Source organism: Sceloporus occidentalis, unplaced genomic scaffold (assembly GCF_023333645.1).
Source record: "Sceloporus occidentalis isolate IW3139 unplaced genomic scaffold, rSceOcc1.0.p SCAF_3, whole genome shotgun sequence".
Lineage (NCBI taxonomy): Eukaryota > Metazoa > Chordata > Lepidosauria > Squamata > Phrynosomatidae > Sceloporus > Sceloporus occidentalis.
The window spans coordinates 238,248,323-238,262,585 of NW_028316983.1; the positions used below are offsets into that span (position 1 = coordinate 238,248,323).

At 40.3% G+C, this 14,263-nt stretch overlaps 1 protein-coding gene across 4 annotated transcripts in view; it reads left to right on the plus strand.

The window, feature by feature from the left end:
- The first annotated feature begins 1,069 nt into the window (after positions 1-1,069).
- Positions 1,070-14,263, plus strand: part of PHF20L1 (PHD finger protein 20 like 1) — a 62,396-nt gene continuing 49,202 nt past the window's right edge. For all 4 annotated transcript variants that reach the window (XM_089517984.1, XM_089517986.1, XM_089517987.1 and 1 more), the window contains exons 1-3: positions 1,070-1,173; positions 3,755-3,868; positions 14,008-14,179. In XM_089517984.1, the coding sequence (XP_089374110.1) occupies positions 3,786-3,868; positions 14,008-14,179 (255 nt within the window). In that variant the 5' untranslated portion in view covers positions 1,070-1,173; positions 3,755-3,785. The remainder of the gene's footprint in view (positions 1,174-3,754; positions 3,869-14,007; positions 14,180-14,263) is intronic.

A 14,263-nucleotide genomic window follows, 5' to 3' on the forward strand; every position in this document is an offset into this window, starting at 1 on the left:
GCGCAATACAAGGTGTTGGTCGTTACCTATAAAGCCCTAAATGGCTTGGGCCCAGGGTACTTAGAGGACTGCCTCTCTCCATATAATCCGCCCCGCACTCTCAGATCTGGGGATAAACATCTTTTAAAGGTTCCAGATGCGAGACGATTGTCACCACGCAAAGGGCCTTCTCAATTGCGGCCCCTAAGCTCTGGAACTTGATCCCCAATGAGCTCCGCTCGGCCCCCTCCCTAGCCCAATTTAAAAAAGGGCTGAAAATGTATTTGTTCAAACAGGCTTACCCCCAATAGCCCTATTATGTTCCCCTCCCCCATTGCTAGCCTGGATGCTTGGAAATGCTTTTGTGTATTGTTGTGCTTTTATCCTGATATTGTAACTGTTTTTATTGTATTTTATCTGTCATTGGGATGATAAATCCCATCATTGTACACCGCCTTGATCCCTGGAAAGGCGGGATAGAAATAAAATATTTATTTTATTATTATTATTTATATAAATATATATATATTATACATTGTAATCTATATTTGTGTGTGTGTATATATATATCATATTTGTGATGTTATCCATTGTAATATATATATATATATGTATATGTATATCTATATTATAATGTTATACACTGTAATATATATATTTGTGTGTGCATATATATATGTATATATTATACATTAAAATATTACATCTATGTATATAAAATGCATATGTACACATGTCTTATAATGACATGCCCCTCTTTAGTTATACATTCCTCCAGACACATTCCTTGGCCTCCCAATTAGACCCTCACATTCCATTGGAAGCCGGAAGTGTCGATACATTGCTGGCGTCCAGTCCCTAGAGCCCGGGTCCTCCTCTTCTGCGCAGGCGCGTTACGTCCCGGCTCTCTTTACCATTCCCCCCCTCTTCACCTTCCTCTCTTCTCACCCTCCCCGTGTCACGTGACGAGGGCGCAGCCAATCCGTCGATTCCCCAAGATGGCGGCGCCGGGGTTGGCTTCGCTTACGCCTGGACGCGCGTCGCAGGTGCGATGACGTCGTGTGTCGGCGCCGGAGGCGGGGCCTGTGGAGGAGAGAGGGCGATGGGGCTGCCTGAGGAGGAAGGAGCGGGACGGAGGCGGCGGGGACGGCGGCCCCGTTGCTGCTGAGCGAGTGAGAAGGCGGTACTCTGCGGGTAAGGAGAGGCCGAGGCCGGTCTGGGAAGGGAGCCGGGCCTCGGTGGAGTCCAGCCCGGGCGAGAGGAGTCTGGGCCTCTCTTTGCATCCATACTGGAGAAATAACCCGGTTTGGCGCCGCTTTAACTGCCTTGGCTCAAGGCTGTGGAATTCTGGGAGTTGGAGTATGTTGTGGGGCCTCCAACTCCCAGAATTCCACAGCCTTGAGCCAAGGCAGTTAAAGTGGCGCCCAGCTGGATTGTTCCTGCAAAACAGCCAACAGGGGAAGCCTTGACACTGCCTCCTTTGCAGCGTTGGCCAGGGCCCTCTGCACATGCCCTGGAGACAAGTGTGTTGGTCATGAGAAACCAAGCAGTTCGAGACCGCTTTCACTGCCAATGGCTCAGTGCTCAGGAAGCCTGGGAACTGTCGCTTTGTGAGACGTTGAGCCTTCTCTGTCAGAGAGCTCTGGGGCCACAATAAGCCACAGTTCCCAGGATTCCCTAGCACTGACCCCCATCGGAAGTTAAAGCGGTCTCAAACCAGATCATTTCTGTGGTGTGTTCTGGACCTTTGTCTCCAAAATGCAGAAAGCAAGCTTGCTCCCTCCTCCTGAATATGCCATCCCTTCAAGTATTTAAACAGGGCTGTCATATCACCCCTTAACCTTCTCTTCTCCAGGCTAAACATCCCCAGCTCCCTGAGTCCTTCCTCATAGGAGATAGTTTCCAGACCTTTCACCATTTTGGTGGCCCTCCTTTGGACACATGGCTCCAGTTTCTGCACATCCCTCTTGAATCTTTGCTAGTAAATCATGGGACCATAAAATCATAGAGTCGGAAGGGACCCCAAGGGCCATTCAGTCCAACCCCATTCTGCCATGCAGGAACTCAAAATCAAAGCATCGTTGACAGACGGCCATCCAGCCTCTGTTTAAAGACCTCCAAGGAAGGAGACTCCAGCACTCTTTGAGGCATCATCTTCCGCTGTCAATCAGCCCTTACCATCAGGAAGTTCTTCCTAATGTTGGTACAGCATCTCTTTTCCTCTAGTTTGAACCCATTGCTCCATGTTCTACCCTTCTGAGCAGTGATAAACAAGCTTGTTCCTTCTTTCCTATGACATCCTTTCAAACACAGGGCTCTCATATCACCTCTTAACCGTCTCTTCCCCAGCTCCTTAAGCCTCTCCTCATAGGTCATTTTTTCCAGACCTTTTGCCATTTTGGTCACCTTCACTTGAACATTTTCACTGAGACTCAGTTGGGACAATACATGAATCTTGGAGTATTCTGCTCTTTTACACGCCTCAGAACCCGAATTAGTTCTCCCTCCTGACTGGATATTCTGCCTCTCTGAAATCACAACTCTTGGCTGCTGCTACACAGCAGAATCAATGCAGTTTGACCCCTCTTTAACTGCCATGGCTCCATCCTATGGAAACCTGGCATTTGTAGTTTGTTGTGGCACCGTAGCTCTCTGACAGAGAAGGCTAAATATTTCACAAAGCTACAAATCCCAGAATTAGCCACAGCAGATAAAGTGGCGTCAAACTGCATTAATTTGGCAGTGTAGAGGCAGCCTAAATTTATAGGAGAGCTACATTGGGTGCCCTGAAAGCAGGTGTGGTTTATGGTTTGCATTTCATTTTGAGTTCTGATTTTTTAAAGTGGTTTTAGTTTAGAGTTGAGAGTGCTGCCTCTTTTTATGTATAGTTGCATCTACGCTGCTGAGTTGCTTTCAGATGTATATAGTTTCAGAGAAGATTACATGATTACCTTGCTGATAACTGTCAATGATTTGGACCAAATCAGTGTGGCATGTCTTCAGTTAACATTGTAAATCCTACACTGCAAACTTTTACCCACTTGGTTTTTTGTGAGGGCTTTTAGACTATGTGGCCATGTTCTAGAAGAGTTTGTTTCTGACATTTCGCCAGCATCTGTGCTTGGCATCTTCAGAGAATGTTTGCCTGGAAAGGAGTTGGATACACACACACACACACATACACACAGAGGATGAGACCCTGGGTTGGGAGAAATGATTTCCATATTAATCTGTATATTGTTCTGTTGTTGAATGGCAAGGCCTCAGGGTGGGAGGATATGCAAAGAGGGTTTGTGTCTGTTTAAATTAGAGATCCATTGCTGGCTGGGAAAACCCTTGACGCTGGATGGTTTTTCATTTGTGTCAGAAACAAACTCTTCTAGAATATGGCCACATAGCCCAAAAAACCCACACAAAATTATGGATGCCAGCCATGAAAGCCTTCACATTGTACCCGCTTCTTAAATGTAACCACTATTTAATTCAAAGATATAGCCATGCTTGCTTTAACATAAGAAGGCATAAAGGAAACCAACAGCACTTTCATGACCAGTTGGAAAGAACACATTTCTAGTCTGCATTTTAGTGAACTATTGACTTCAATGAGACTTCTGTATAAGCATGCCTAGAATTTCACTCTGAGGACTGCTTTAGGTCTGAAGTGTTTGCATACTTACAGTTTGGTTGACATCCCATCTTTTTATTGTCCTAAAAATGAATGCAAGATTGCTGTTAAAGTCTTCTTGGCACTAACACTTTTTCTTTCTGTCTGTAGTTGAGAAGAGAAAGGGATAGAAGTTCTCAAGATGAGCAGAAAGCCTCCAAATCGCCCTGGGATCACTTTTGAGATTGGTGCTCGCTTGGAAGCACTGGATTATCTACAGAAATGGTATGGAAGCTGGTGCCTCTGGTTGGTTTAGGTCAGAAGTGATTTTGCATGACACTCTTAATAAGTATGTATGCACACCTGTATTTTCACTGTTTCGCCATAAAGTAGCTTCAGGTAAGGTCATCTCTTATGAAAGAGATATTAAGGTAATGGAAAGTAATGGGCAGAAAATACATGTCAGGTTTACTTGTCTGATGATTGCATTTTAAATGCATTAATGGATTCTGGTGTCCCATGAATATGATTTATCTCCCTTGTGGGTATTCTACTAATAGCAAGACAGGATTTTTTTAAAATACCAGTTCACTGTAAAGAATAAGCAATAACCATTTGTTGGAGGGGGCTATTTGATAGCATATCTGAGATCACTAGGTTGGTTGATAAAAGGAATGTTAGGGTTGCACTGAAAGATACATGGTAGAATTCACAAGTCTGCCCTTAAAAATGACTTTGACGCTTCAGCTGGAGGTGCTTTCTGTCTTCTAACAGAGGTATGACCATAGTCTTTTGTAGCCTTCACATAAGAGATGGTTTCCCAGTATCAACATTTCCCATCATGGTTCCCTTAAGATGTTTTGGACTGGAGTTTCTATCTTCCCTGGCCACCAGAAGTTCTGAAGGGGACTTACTGTAGTCCAGAATATAAGGGAAGAGCAATTTGGAGACAGCTGCCCTTTATTAACCTCCTTTATTAGCCTTCAGAATAGGCCTTACTTTGCTATAATCAGTAAGGTTACCCACTGTGAAAAACTGCTTTTATAGTGATTGCCTCAAGGTATGCTTTCCATCTATACATCTGCTGAGGAGTTTTCTTCCTTGTCTACCATTATGAAGAGTTCCCATATTATTGCCTTTTTTGGTTAATTTAAGTTAATTCTTTTTGATTGAAATGAAGGTGAAACCCATTTTAAAGGCTAATTTGGTGTTATAATTTAATTGTATGGTTGTGATTACATATTGGATAATGTGATTCAGTTAATTTGGTAACTTGCTTTGAGTGCAACATAATTGTCCCTTAAATAAGAGGAATCAAATTAATCTGCTTAGATAATGCCTCATTTTCAGTATCTCTGACCAGTAGGAACTCTATTTTGTCTCAAGTCTGGTGTGTAAAAATAATTACTGGGTAGGAAGCATAACAAAACACAAGTCTAGCTTTTGGGATTCTCATCACATGGGAAAGAGTATTAATGGCATCAGTTAAGATACCACTTTGTATTCCATATCAGCAGCCCAAGAAGGTTTATTTTTTATCATGATGACTTTGTCACCTTGTTCAACAATTAGTCTGGTGGTATACATGAGATTTTCCAAACCTGATGTTATTTGGCAATCTGAATATGTGAGAAAGAGGGAAAAATACTTTTGTTAGCCCAACACCCAAACTTTCCCTTGAGAAGAATAACAATCTAAGGAGCATGCTTGTTGTGGTGGTTGTTGTGTGCCTTCAAGTTATTTCCAACTTATGACGACCTTATCATTGAGTTTTCTTGGCAAGATTTCTTCAGAGGAGGTTAGCCTTTACCTTCCTCTGAGGTTGAGAGTGTGTGACTTTTCCAAGGCCACCCTGTTTTTTTAAGAGAGGATTATTTGGTTGAAGGTCCATTCAGGGTTGAACAACCAGTTGGACATGAACACTTCTAGTTAGAAAAGGGTCCATTATTATAATAAAAGAACTAGATAAGGTTTCTAATAATGTTTTACTATTGTTTAAAGTTTTAAGGGTTAATTAAAATCAGTATGATCAGAAACTTTACATAGGTGAAGGTGTTTTTTAAAAAATATTAAAATAATTTTATTTACATATAAATTCACACTGTTTTGAACAACATAACTCACAGTTACACATAAAACACATTTGCATTTACACATAACACACTACCACCACCATGATACAAACACCCTTGTGACATTTAAAATGACTTGCCACTTCCTATCTTTCAGTTTACTTTGTCCCTTTGTTACATTTCTTCTTAATTTACATTCAAAATTAAGATAAACCACACCTGTACATCTTAATAGGTGAAGGTATGTTTTGTATGGTATGTTATCACAAAAATACTTTCCTTCTCACTGATCTTATGCTCTGCTGTCATAATTTACAATGTTTCCCAAACAGAAATGGCTATTTTTAAAATCTGTTTGATGAGGTGTCAAGCTAAACTGGTTTTTCCTGGATAGGGATAATCTGGCAATAGCATGTACTAGACTGATTCCTGTGATGTAGTGTAAATCAGTGCTTTCCAAAGTGGGATGGTCTGCAACATGCTTTCAGGAAAGAAACAGTTGTACTTACTAGGAGAAACACCCTGCTTCTCTCCACCACATCACACTGTTTAAGAAGCACTGCTTTGGTGAGACTGCAACTAGTGGTGGTAGAAACTCAGTACCAAATTATACAACATCAGTTTTAAATGAGCTGACTGACTGCTGATTCAATTCCCATCTGAATTCAGGTTGTCAGTGATGATGTCTAAACCTGATCAATATCTGGGACCTCTGTTTTAGGAACATCTGTCCTAGTGTAAAATTGTTTGTGTATTAAGTGACCAAAAGCAGCTCTTAGTTCCTATGTTGGGGGTAATGCATTTAAAAGACCTTCTCTACTTTAGTAACCTAGTTGTAGAATCATAGAGTTGGAAGAAATCACAAGAGCCATCCAGTCTGACTCCCTGCCATGCAGGAACAAACAATCAAAGCACCTCCAACAGATGGCTATCCAGTCTCTGTTTAAAAACCTCCAAAGAAGGAGATTCCACAACACTCTGAGGAAGTGTGCTCCACTGTTGAACAGCTCTTACTGTCAGGAGGTTCTTCGTAATGTTGAGGTGGAATCTCTTTTCCTGTAGCTTGCATCCATTGCTTCAGGTCTTAATCTGTGTAGCTCTAAGTCTCTCTTCATAGGGTTTCCAGGCCAGTCACCATTTTGGTTGCCCTCCTCAGGACACAGTCCAGTTGTCAACACCCTTTTTGAATTGTGCTACCCAGAACTGGACACAGTACTGTATTCCAGGTGAGGCCTGACCAAAGCAGAATAGAGTGGGTACTGTTACTTCTCTTGAACTAGACACCTGGCTGGTTTTTGATTATCGCAGAGTCAGACCACGGATCCTTCCTTCTCAGCACATACAACTACATCTGACAGTGGCAGGATTCTTCCTTAGTCCTTCCTGGAGATCCATGGTATTTGTTGGCGAACTCCTATCCATGTCCTATCCTTTCAGATACAGCAGATGGTATAGAAAGGTTATGTCTGCCCTTGATGGCCATGGACTAATCAATAAATGTTGTTGTTATGTCTGTCCTGTATAATGAAACCTGTCTACTTTATGTCCAGCTTAAACTTCTGCTGTGTGAAAAGGCACAGCAGAGAGAAACACTGGCATTGATTTTACTTTTTGTGTCTGTGTTATTATTATTATTATTAACCTTTATTTATAAAGCGCTGTAAATTTATAAAGCGCTGTAAATGTGTTGTTTGCCTTCAGGTCGTTTCCGACTTATGGTGATCTTAAGGCCAACCTGTCACAGGGTTTTCTTGGCAAGTTTCTTCAAAGGGGCTTTGCCATTGCCATCCTCAGGGTGAAAGGGTGTGACTTGCCCATGGTCACCCAGTAGGTTTTCACGGCCAAGCAGGGATACAAAACCTGCTTCTCAGTCATAGTCCAACACTCAAACTATGCCACACTGAAGAATAAAAATAAAAATCTTATTTCTTACACTCGAGTTACATTTCTTGGAAATAAGAAACAGTTCTTCGTGCTGTCTGCTTTGAGTGTCAGCATGTTCATTTGTTTGTTCATTTATTTTTATTTGACAAACCTTCATTAAGAAAAGAAAGCTATTAAGTAGGTTCAGTTGAAGTTGGTTAAAATAAACTGACTTGTCCTAGTAACCAAGTGATTACTGTTTTGATGGGGGGGGGGGGTGGATCTGGCTTTGTCATATCTCAAGTGCAAGGAGGGTTTTTTCAGAAGAGGTGCCACTGCCCTGGACATATTTTCCCCTGTAAATTGATGCACTAGTTGTTGACTTTTTAGATTCAAGGAGCATTTGACTTAGTGATACAAACTGGAAGGTTAATTTTTGCTGTAACTGGGTGTTTTTGGGAAATGAACCTTCCAGTTCATTATACTACTATGTGTTCATAGATGTGTTTTGAAAGTGTTTATATTATTATTATTATTATTATTATTAAGCTTTATTTATAGAGTGCCTTAAATTTGCATATGCTTTACATACAATCAGTTACAAATAGAATAAAATGAAATAAAATAAGTGTATCTATGGCGTACATTCTATAAAAATAATTTAACCTAATACACATTAATACACATTAACATTAAATAATGAAATATAGCAGGTCACAAGTAAAATAAATAAAATTATACAATGAAAACTATAGTAAAGATTTGAATCTCTGCTCCCAGTTTGTACAAACATATGTCAGATTACTCCTAGATTCTTGGTAAAACCAAGGGTGCATTGTTGAAATAATTCAGTTTGACACTACTTTAACTGCCATGGCACCATCCTACAGCATTCGTGTGATGCAGCAGCACTCTTTGGCAGAGAGTGCTAAAGACCATGTAAAACTACAAATTCTAGAAACCCATCAGATGAGCTACGGCACTTAAAGTGGTGTCAAACTCCATGATTTGTACAGTGTAGATGCACCCCAAGAGAATTAAGGTTATAACTCCCACTTCCCACATTTTCTTACACCACAGTTGCAGAAACTTTTTATGAACTAAAGTGGGCAGAAAGAAATCAGAAGACATGATTAATCAAGGTGAATCCTTTTAATCCTGCCCAAAGTGCAACGTTCTGATCATAAGACGACAATAGGGACACGCAGGGTATATAGCAAGGTTCATGTATGCATAAATAGAGGGGTTCATTAACTAGAAGGTAGACTAATCGAGTCAGCTCCTAAATGAAATCGTCGCTAGTATCATTTCTGGGGAAAATTGAATGATGAGGAAGAGTGTCATGGTCTGTTGCAACATACTGTACTGTATATACTCAACTACAAGTCAACCTCATGTATAAGTTGAGGGCAGGTTTTGGAGCCAAAATTATGTTTTTTGCTATGACTCCTGGATAAGTCGGGGTAAATCTTAGGGGCATATAACAAAGGATTAAAGAATTAAGCAAAGGAAAACAATACCAAGGAATGTAGAAAATTCCAGCGGGCATAACTGTTTGCACTGACACGAAAGGCTGGATGGATGAAAGAGTAAAAGAGGTATTGCTCCCAGGAAACATCACACTCTTGCCTTTTACTAGGGGAAAAGTTAAAGTACAGTATTTACAGTAATTCGTGGATAAGTCAGCTCAGTTTTTTGGGGTCAATTTTTTGACTAAAATTTCTAGACTTATACATAAGTATATGCCATAGTTCTGATGAAGAAGCATGATTAGGACAGAAGTTGTTGTGTCCCTTCAAATTGTTTCCAACTTACTGTGATCCTAAGGTGAATCTGTCATGGGGTTTACTTGGAAAGATTTGTTGGAGGGGGGGGGGGTGGAATTGCTTTCCTCTGAGAGAGTGTGACTTGCCCAAGGTCAGAAATGCTTGTCCACTGAGTATTATTTTGAGTAATAAAGCATATAATCTGATTATAGATGCTCAGAATATAAGTGGTATGTTTCTGCTGAAAACTGCAGATGTAAGCAAGCAGATTTTTTGTGATTATTTTTGAGGGAAAAATCAAAGAGCAGAAGCCCCTGAAGACTGTAGCCACTGGCAGGTTAAGCCAGCAGGTAGGCATTTTATTGTAGATTGGTGAAAGCTGGCAAAGCTGGTTGTGATTTGTACAAGGAATGAGAAATGATGGAGGCCTCTTCCATGCTATGAGTGCAGGGATAGTGTGTGATGTTGGGATAAAATGTGTACTTAATTACATGTTCTGTATAGTCAGCCCTTTGTATCTACAGATTCAGCCATCCATGGTTTGAAAATACTTTAAAAAATCCTAAAGCAAACCATGATTTTGCCTTTTTATAAAAGAGACGCCATTTCACTATGCCATTGTATCTATGGGACTTGAGCGTCCATGGAACCAGACCCCAGTGGATACCAAGGGCCCACTGTATAATAATTGGATCATTGCCTATGTTTGAAAATAATATAGTGTTGTACCGTAAGTTTGGTCATTCCTTTAGGACAAGATTCCTTTCTCTTTTTATTCCTCACCTGATCTGATTGCCTCCTCTGGGAACCAGGAGTGGGGGGTAGGAGTAAGGAGTAAAGGAGTGAGAGGTTTTTACAGGAATAGGAGTAGGAAATATTCCTGTTATTATATTGTACATGCAAACATCAACAAACAATTGTATTATATTGCACTGGGAAAGGGACTGGGAGGCAAAGAGAGACACTTACACACACACGCCAGCCTTACAAAGCAACTAGGGCTTTTCCTCAGGGCTGGGGAGTAGCAGTAGTAGTAAGGAGTAAAGGAGTAAAAGGTTTTTACAGGAGTAGAAGTAACATTAAGAAAAAATATCTTACTCCAGAGTAATAAAAGGAGTAACCCCAAACTCACCACTACTCCCCAGCCCTACTGGGAACAAAATGCTGAAATAGGTAAAATTTTGAACTTCAGCCCAGCTCTTCTTAGGTTCTTAAAATGTGCAAACAGGTACTAATAAGAGTGGTTGTGTGAATGAAAGAAAGGTGGGTGTGAATTTTGTATGCAAGGGTTACTCGATGTAGTGGTTAAAAGGGTATCACTGACATGTTAAAGTTAGATCATTTCCTCACAAAATCTTCCATGCATACTATCTTGGGCTAGGTTAGGCTTGTAAATAGACATTTATGTGGTTGCTTATAGAAAGTATCATTCGTCACTGGCTAGCAAGGCAGAGAGGCTTTTGAAAATTGGAACACAACTTGCAACTTTCCCCTCATATTAGTAAGCCGTATATGGCCAAAATTATGATACTTCGGCTAGTTGACCAGGTAAAATATGAGTTAATGAGTTTTTTGTGGGTTTTTGGGCTATGTGGCCATGTTCTAGCAGAGTTTCTTTCTGACGTTTCGCCAGCATCTGTGGCTGGCATCTTCAGAGAATAACTCTTTGTTTACCACATGGGTTTGTTTCTGACACATGCATCTGTTTTTAAGTTATTGTGTGTGGTTACTTTTGCCAGAGTCTAGTTTATATGGATATTAGGTTAATCTTTAATTCTTTAGATTTGATGATGAATAGAAAAGGATGCTACTGAAATTTAAGGATGTATCAAAATATGATTCAGAAACACATTTTTATTGTGTACCCTGTTAAATGTTGAAATGAGAGTTACCGCAACTATAACAAAAGGCCTGAATTAACAGCATTTATGTAACGTCAGGTAGTATGCACCCTAAGAGATTATTTATAGCAATGTTGGCATATCTTTATATATTAGAAGGTTGCATAAACAAAGCACAAGCATGATTTGCTTTGTTCCATGAGATAGATAGAGATCTGGTTCACACACATATGTGCCTCTGTCATTCAGCTCTCCTGTTTGAGTGTTCTCCTCTTTGTGATTGCCAATTGAATGTTTTACGGGCACTCCATTGAAACCACATTATTTTGGATCCTTTGTACAGGAAATTTCCCAAAATAAAATTTTATTTCATTTCCTATGCCAGAATACTCCTCCCCAATGGGGGATGCAGTGCCGGGAGAAGGGGAGGGGTTCAATTGCACAAGGATAACCCGAGCTGCCTGATTACAGGATTATTTTGTTCACAGCCTTTGGAACATCTGACACTATAAAAAAGTGCTTCACCCCCTAGCATACTGAGAGGCTTTTTAAGGGGTTTAAGGAGGCAAAGGGAAACTCCTTCACCTTGCCTTGTGATTCAAACCAGTATATTTGGGGTGATATGATAGTAATTGTTATAATGTAATTATTTCTACTGTATTTTGTTGATGTCTTTGCATGTATTTTACTGGGTTGTGATCCTGCCTCAATTCATTTGGGAGAGGCGGGAAAATATATATAAATTATTATTATAGTATGTTTAGGATAGCAGAATTTGAAGATACATCTGTGTTAGTCTGTAGAATCAGTATGTAGAGGTATCGTGTAGGACCATTGAGACTAACTGAAAGAAAGAAATTGTCAACATGAGCTTTTGCAGAGTTAATATTGTGTAGTGGTTTGAGTGTTGGACCACACATCTGAAGACCAGGGTTCAAATCCCCACTCGGACAAGTCAAATTTTCTCAGCCTCCAATGAAGGCAATGGCAAACCCCCTCTGAACAAATCTTGCCAAGAAAACCTTGTGCTATGTTCACCTTAGGATAACCATAAGTCGGAAACAACTTGAAGGCCCACAACAATGATAGTTCTGTTTCTGGAGCTAGATTGCCATTTGGTGTTGCATCCCTCATATGATGAACATGCCTGACTTCTTCATAATCCAACTCTCTCACCCCGACCTGTGTATGAGCAGGAATATATGACTGATGTTCTTGTTGTTATTCAGCAAAATTAATTTTCTACAAATCTGCTGTAATGTTCCTGTTTCTGCCAAATACCAAGGCCATAAATACAATATAATTGGTAAGCAGGAAGGATTCTTACTTAGGTGTGTGTTCTATTTTATTTTTTTAACTTTTGTTAAAAAAATTTATGTTGTTTAATGTATGAAGTTTTAATTGTTTTAAAAACTGTGATTAAGGTTTTTTAAATGAGTCCCTTTGGATCCCACTCTGGGAGAAAGGTGGCATATAAATGAAATAAATAAATAAGATCCAATTGAATGCCAGTAGAATGAAAAGTCGCACCAGCATCCTTCGGTTTAATCCTATGTATGTTGTGGCACAAGCAGAGAGTGACATAGCAGAGAATGAGAAAACATAGCATCCATTCATGCAATAAATGTTACTGTCTTTTGTGCAAGTGATTTGCCCCACAAAGGATCCTAGTCAGAGCTCCAATTCTACAGCCTTAGCTCATTAGACTATGGTATTTATAGTGCTGTGTCTGCCATCTTTATCCTTGAGCTGCCCCTTTCCTTCTTGGCATCCCACTGTGAATGAAGGCCTGGACCGGATGGGCCCAAAGAAGCAGCTTCTGGCCACTTTGGAGGTGTTGTATTCAAACAACGCATGCCTCTAATGTGGCCCGAAGCTGCTCCAGTGCTACACTCCAGTCTTTTGGACAGGAGCAAAAAGGAGCTGGGATATTCCAGCTCCTGGTGGCGTGGATTGGGGCCAGCAGCCACAGGTCATTTTGGGTCATGTGGTCAGTGCAGTCCTGACCAGGTTCTGGCCAGAGTGGACTCGGGCCACTCCTTCCTGCCTGTGTGCTCCAGCCTCTAGTTGCCATTTTGCCTAAGCTACAAAACTTGATTAGCAGGTTCAAACAAACTTCTTACTATAGTTTGAAATTCTAAATTGTTCACAACTTGGAAGCATTTTTTTCTTAGTTTAGTCATTGTGGGAAGCTGTGATGTATTAACCCTGACACCATTCAGTGAACGTAGAAAGAATGGGGCAAAATGAGGACAGATGTAAAAAGACACAAGGCCCATTTATGTATTTGCTTAATAAGCAAGGTATGCAAGCTGAGCCACCATGACATTTTTCTCATATAGGAGCTCTGCTCTCAATTTTTCTCTCATTCATGTTATGACCATTTATGACTAAAGTTTTAAACTTACTCAAACTTGAGATTGGGCTGCATGTATCTCATTTTTATGAGGAGTGATTGTAATCTCTTTACCTATGTTAACACTTAATTTAGTTGAGTTTTCCTTCAGAGTTGGCAGTGTAAGCAAGAGGTGATAGGCTGTATCTATCATGTGAAAATTTTCAGAACCAATAAATCCAGCTAGTTAGTGTTCTACAAGTGATGTATAGACCTATAATTCTGTATTATTTATGGAAGCACAAAAATATTATAGGTATTTGTGTTGCAAATTGTTCCATAGGCGCACCTCAGGAGGCAATCCACAGTGTATGCCTGAGATATAAGATGGACACCTTCATGTCTGAATAACTGAGGCTAAAACATAAACAGTGTTAAAAGTTCACAAGAAAGCCATAAGTACAGCCAAGTAATTTCTTTGGTTTTTCTTTTTCTTTTCCTTCTGCAAATCCTGACAAAACAACATATTCTTCTACTTTTTGTGAAGGTATCCATCACGTATTGAAAAGATAGACTATGAAGAGGGGAGGATGCTTGTCCATTTCGAACGCTGGAGTCATCGTTATGATGAATGGATTTACTGGGACAGCAATCGATTGCGCCCTCTTGAAAGGCCCTCTTTAAGGAAAGAGGGTTTGAAAGATGATGATGAGTTTATTGTAAGTATTCAGACTTCAACAAGCAAGGAAGCAGAATCCATAAAAACATGTAAACCATAACTGCTACATAATAGTTTTCAGTTT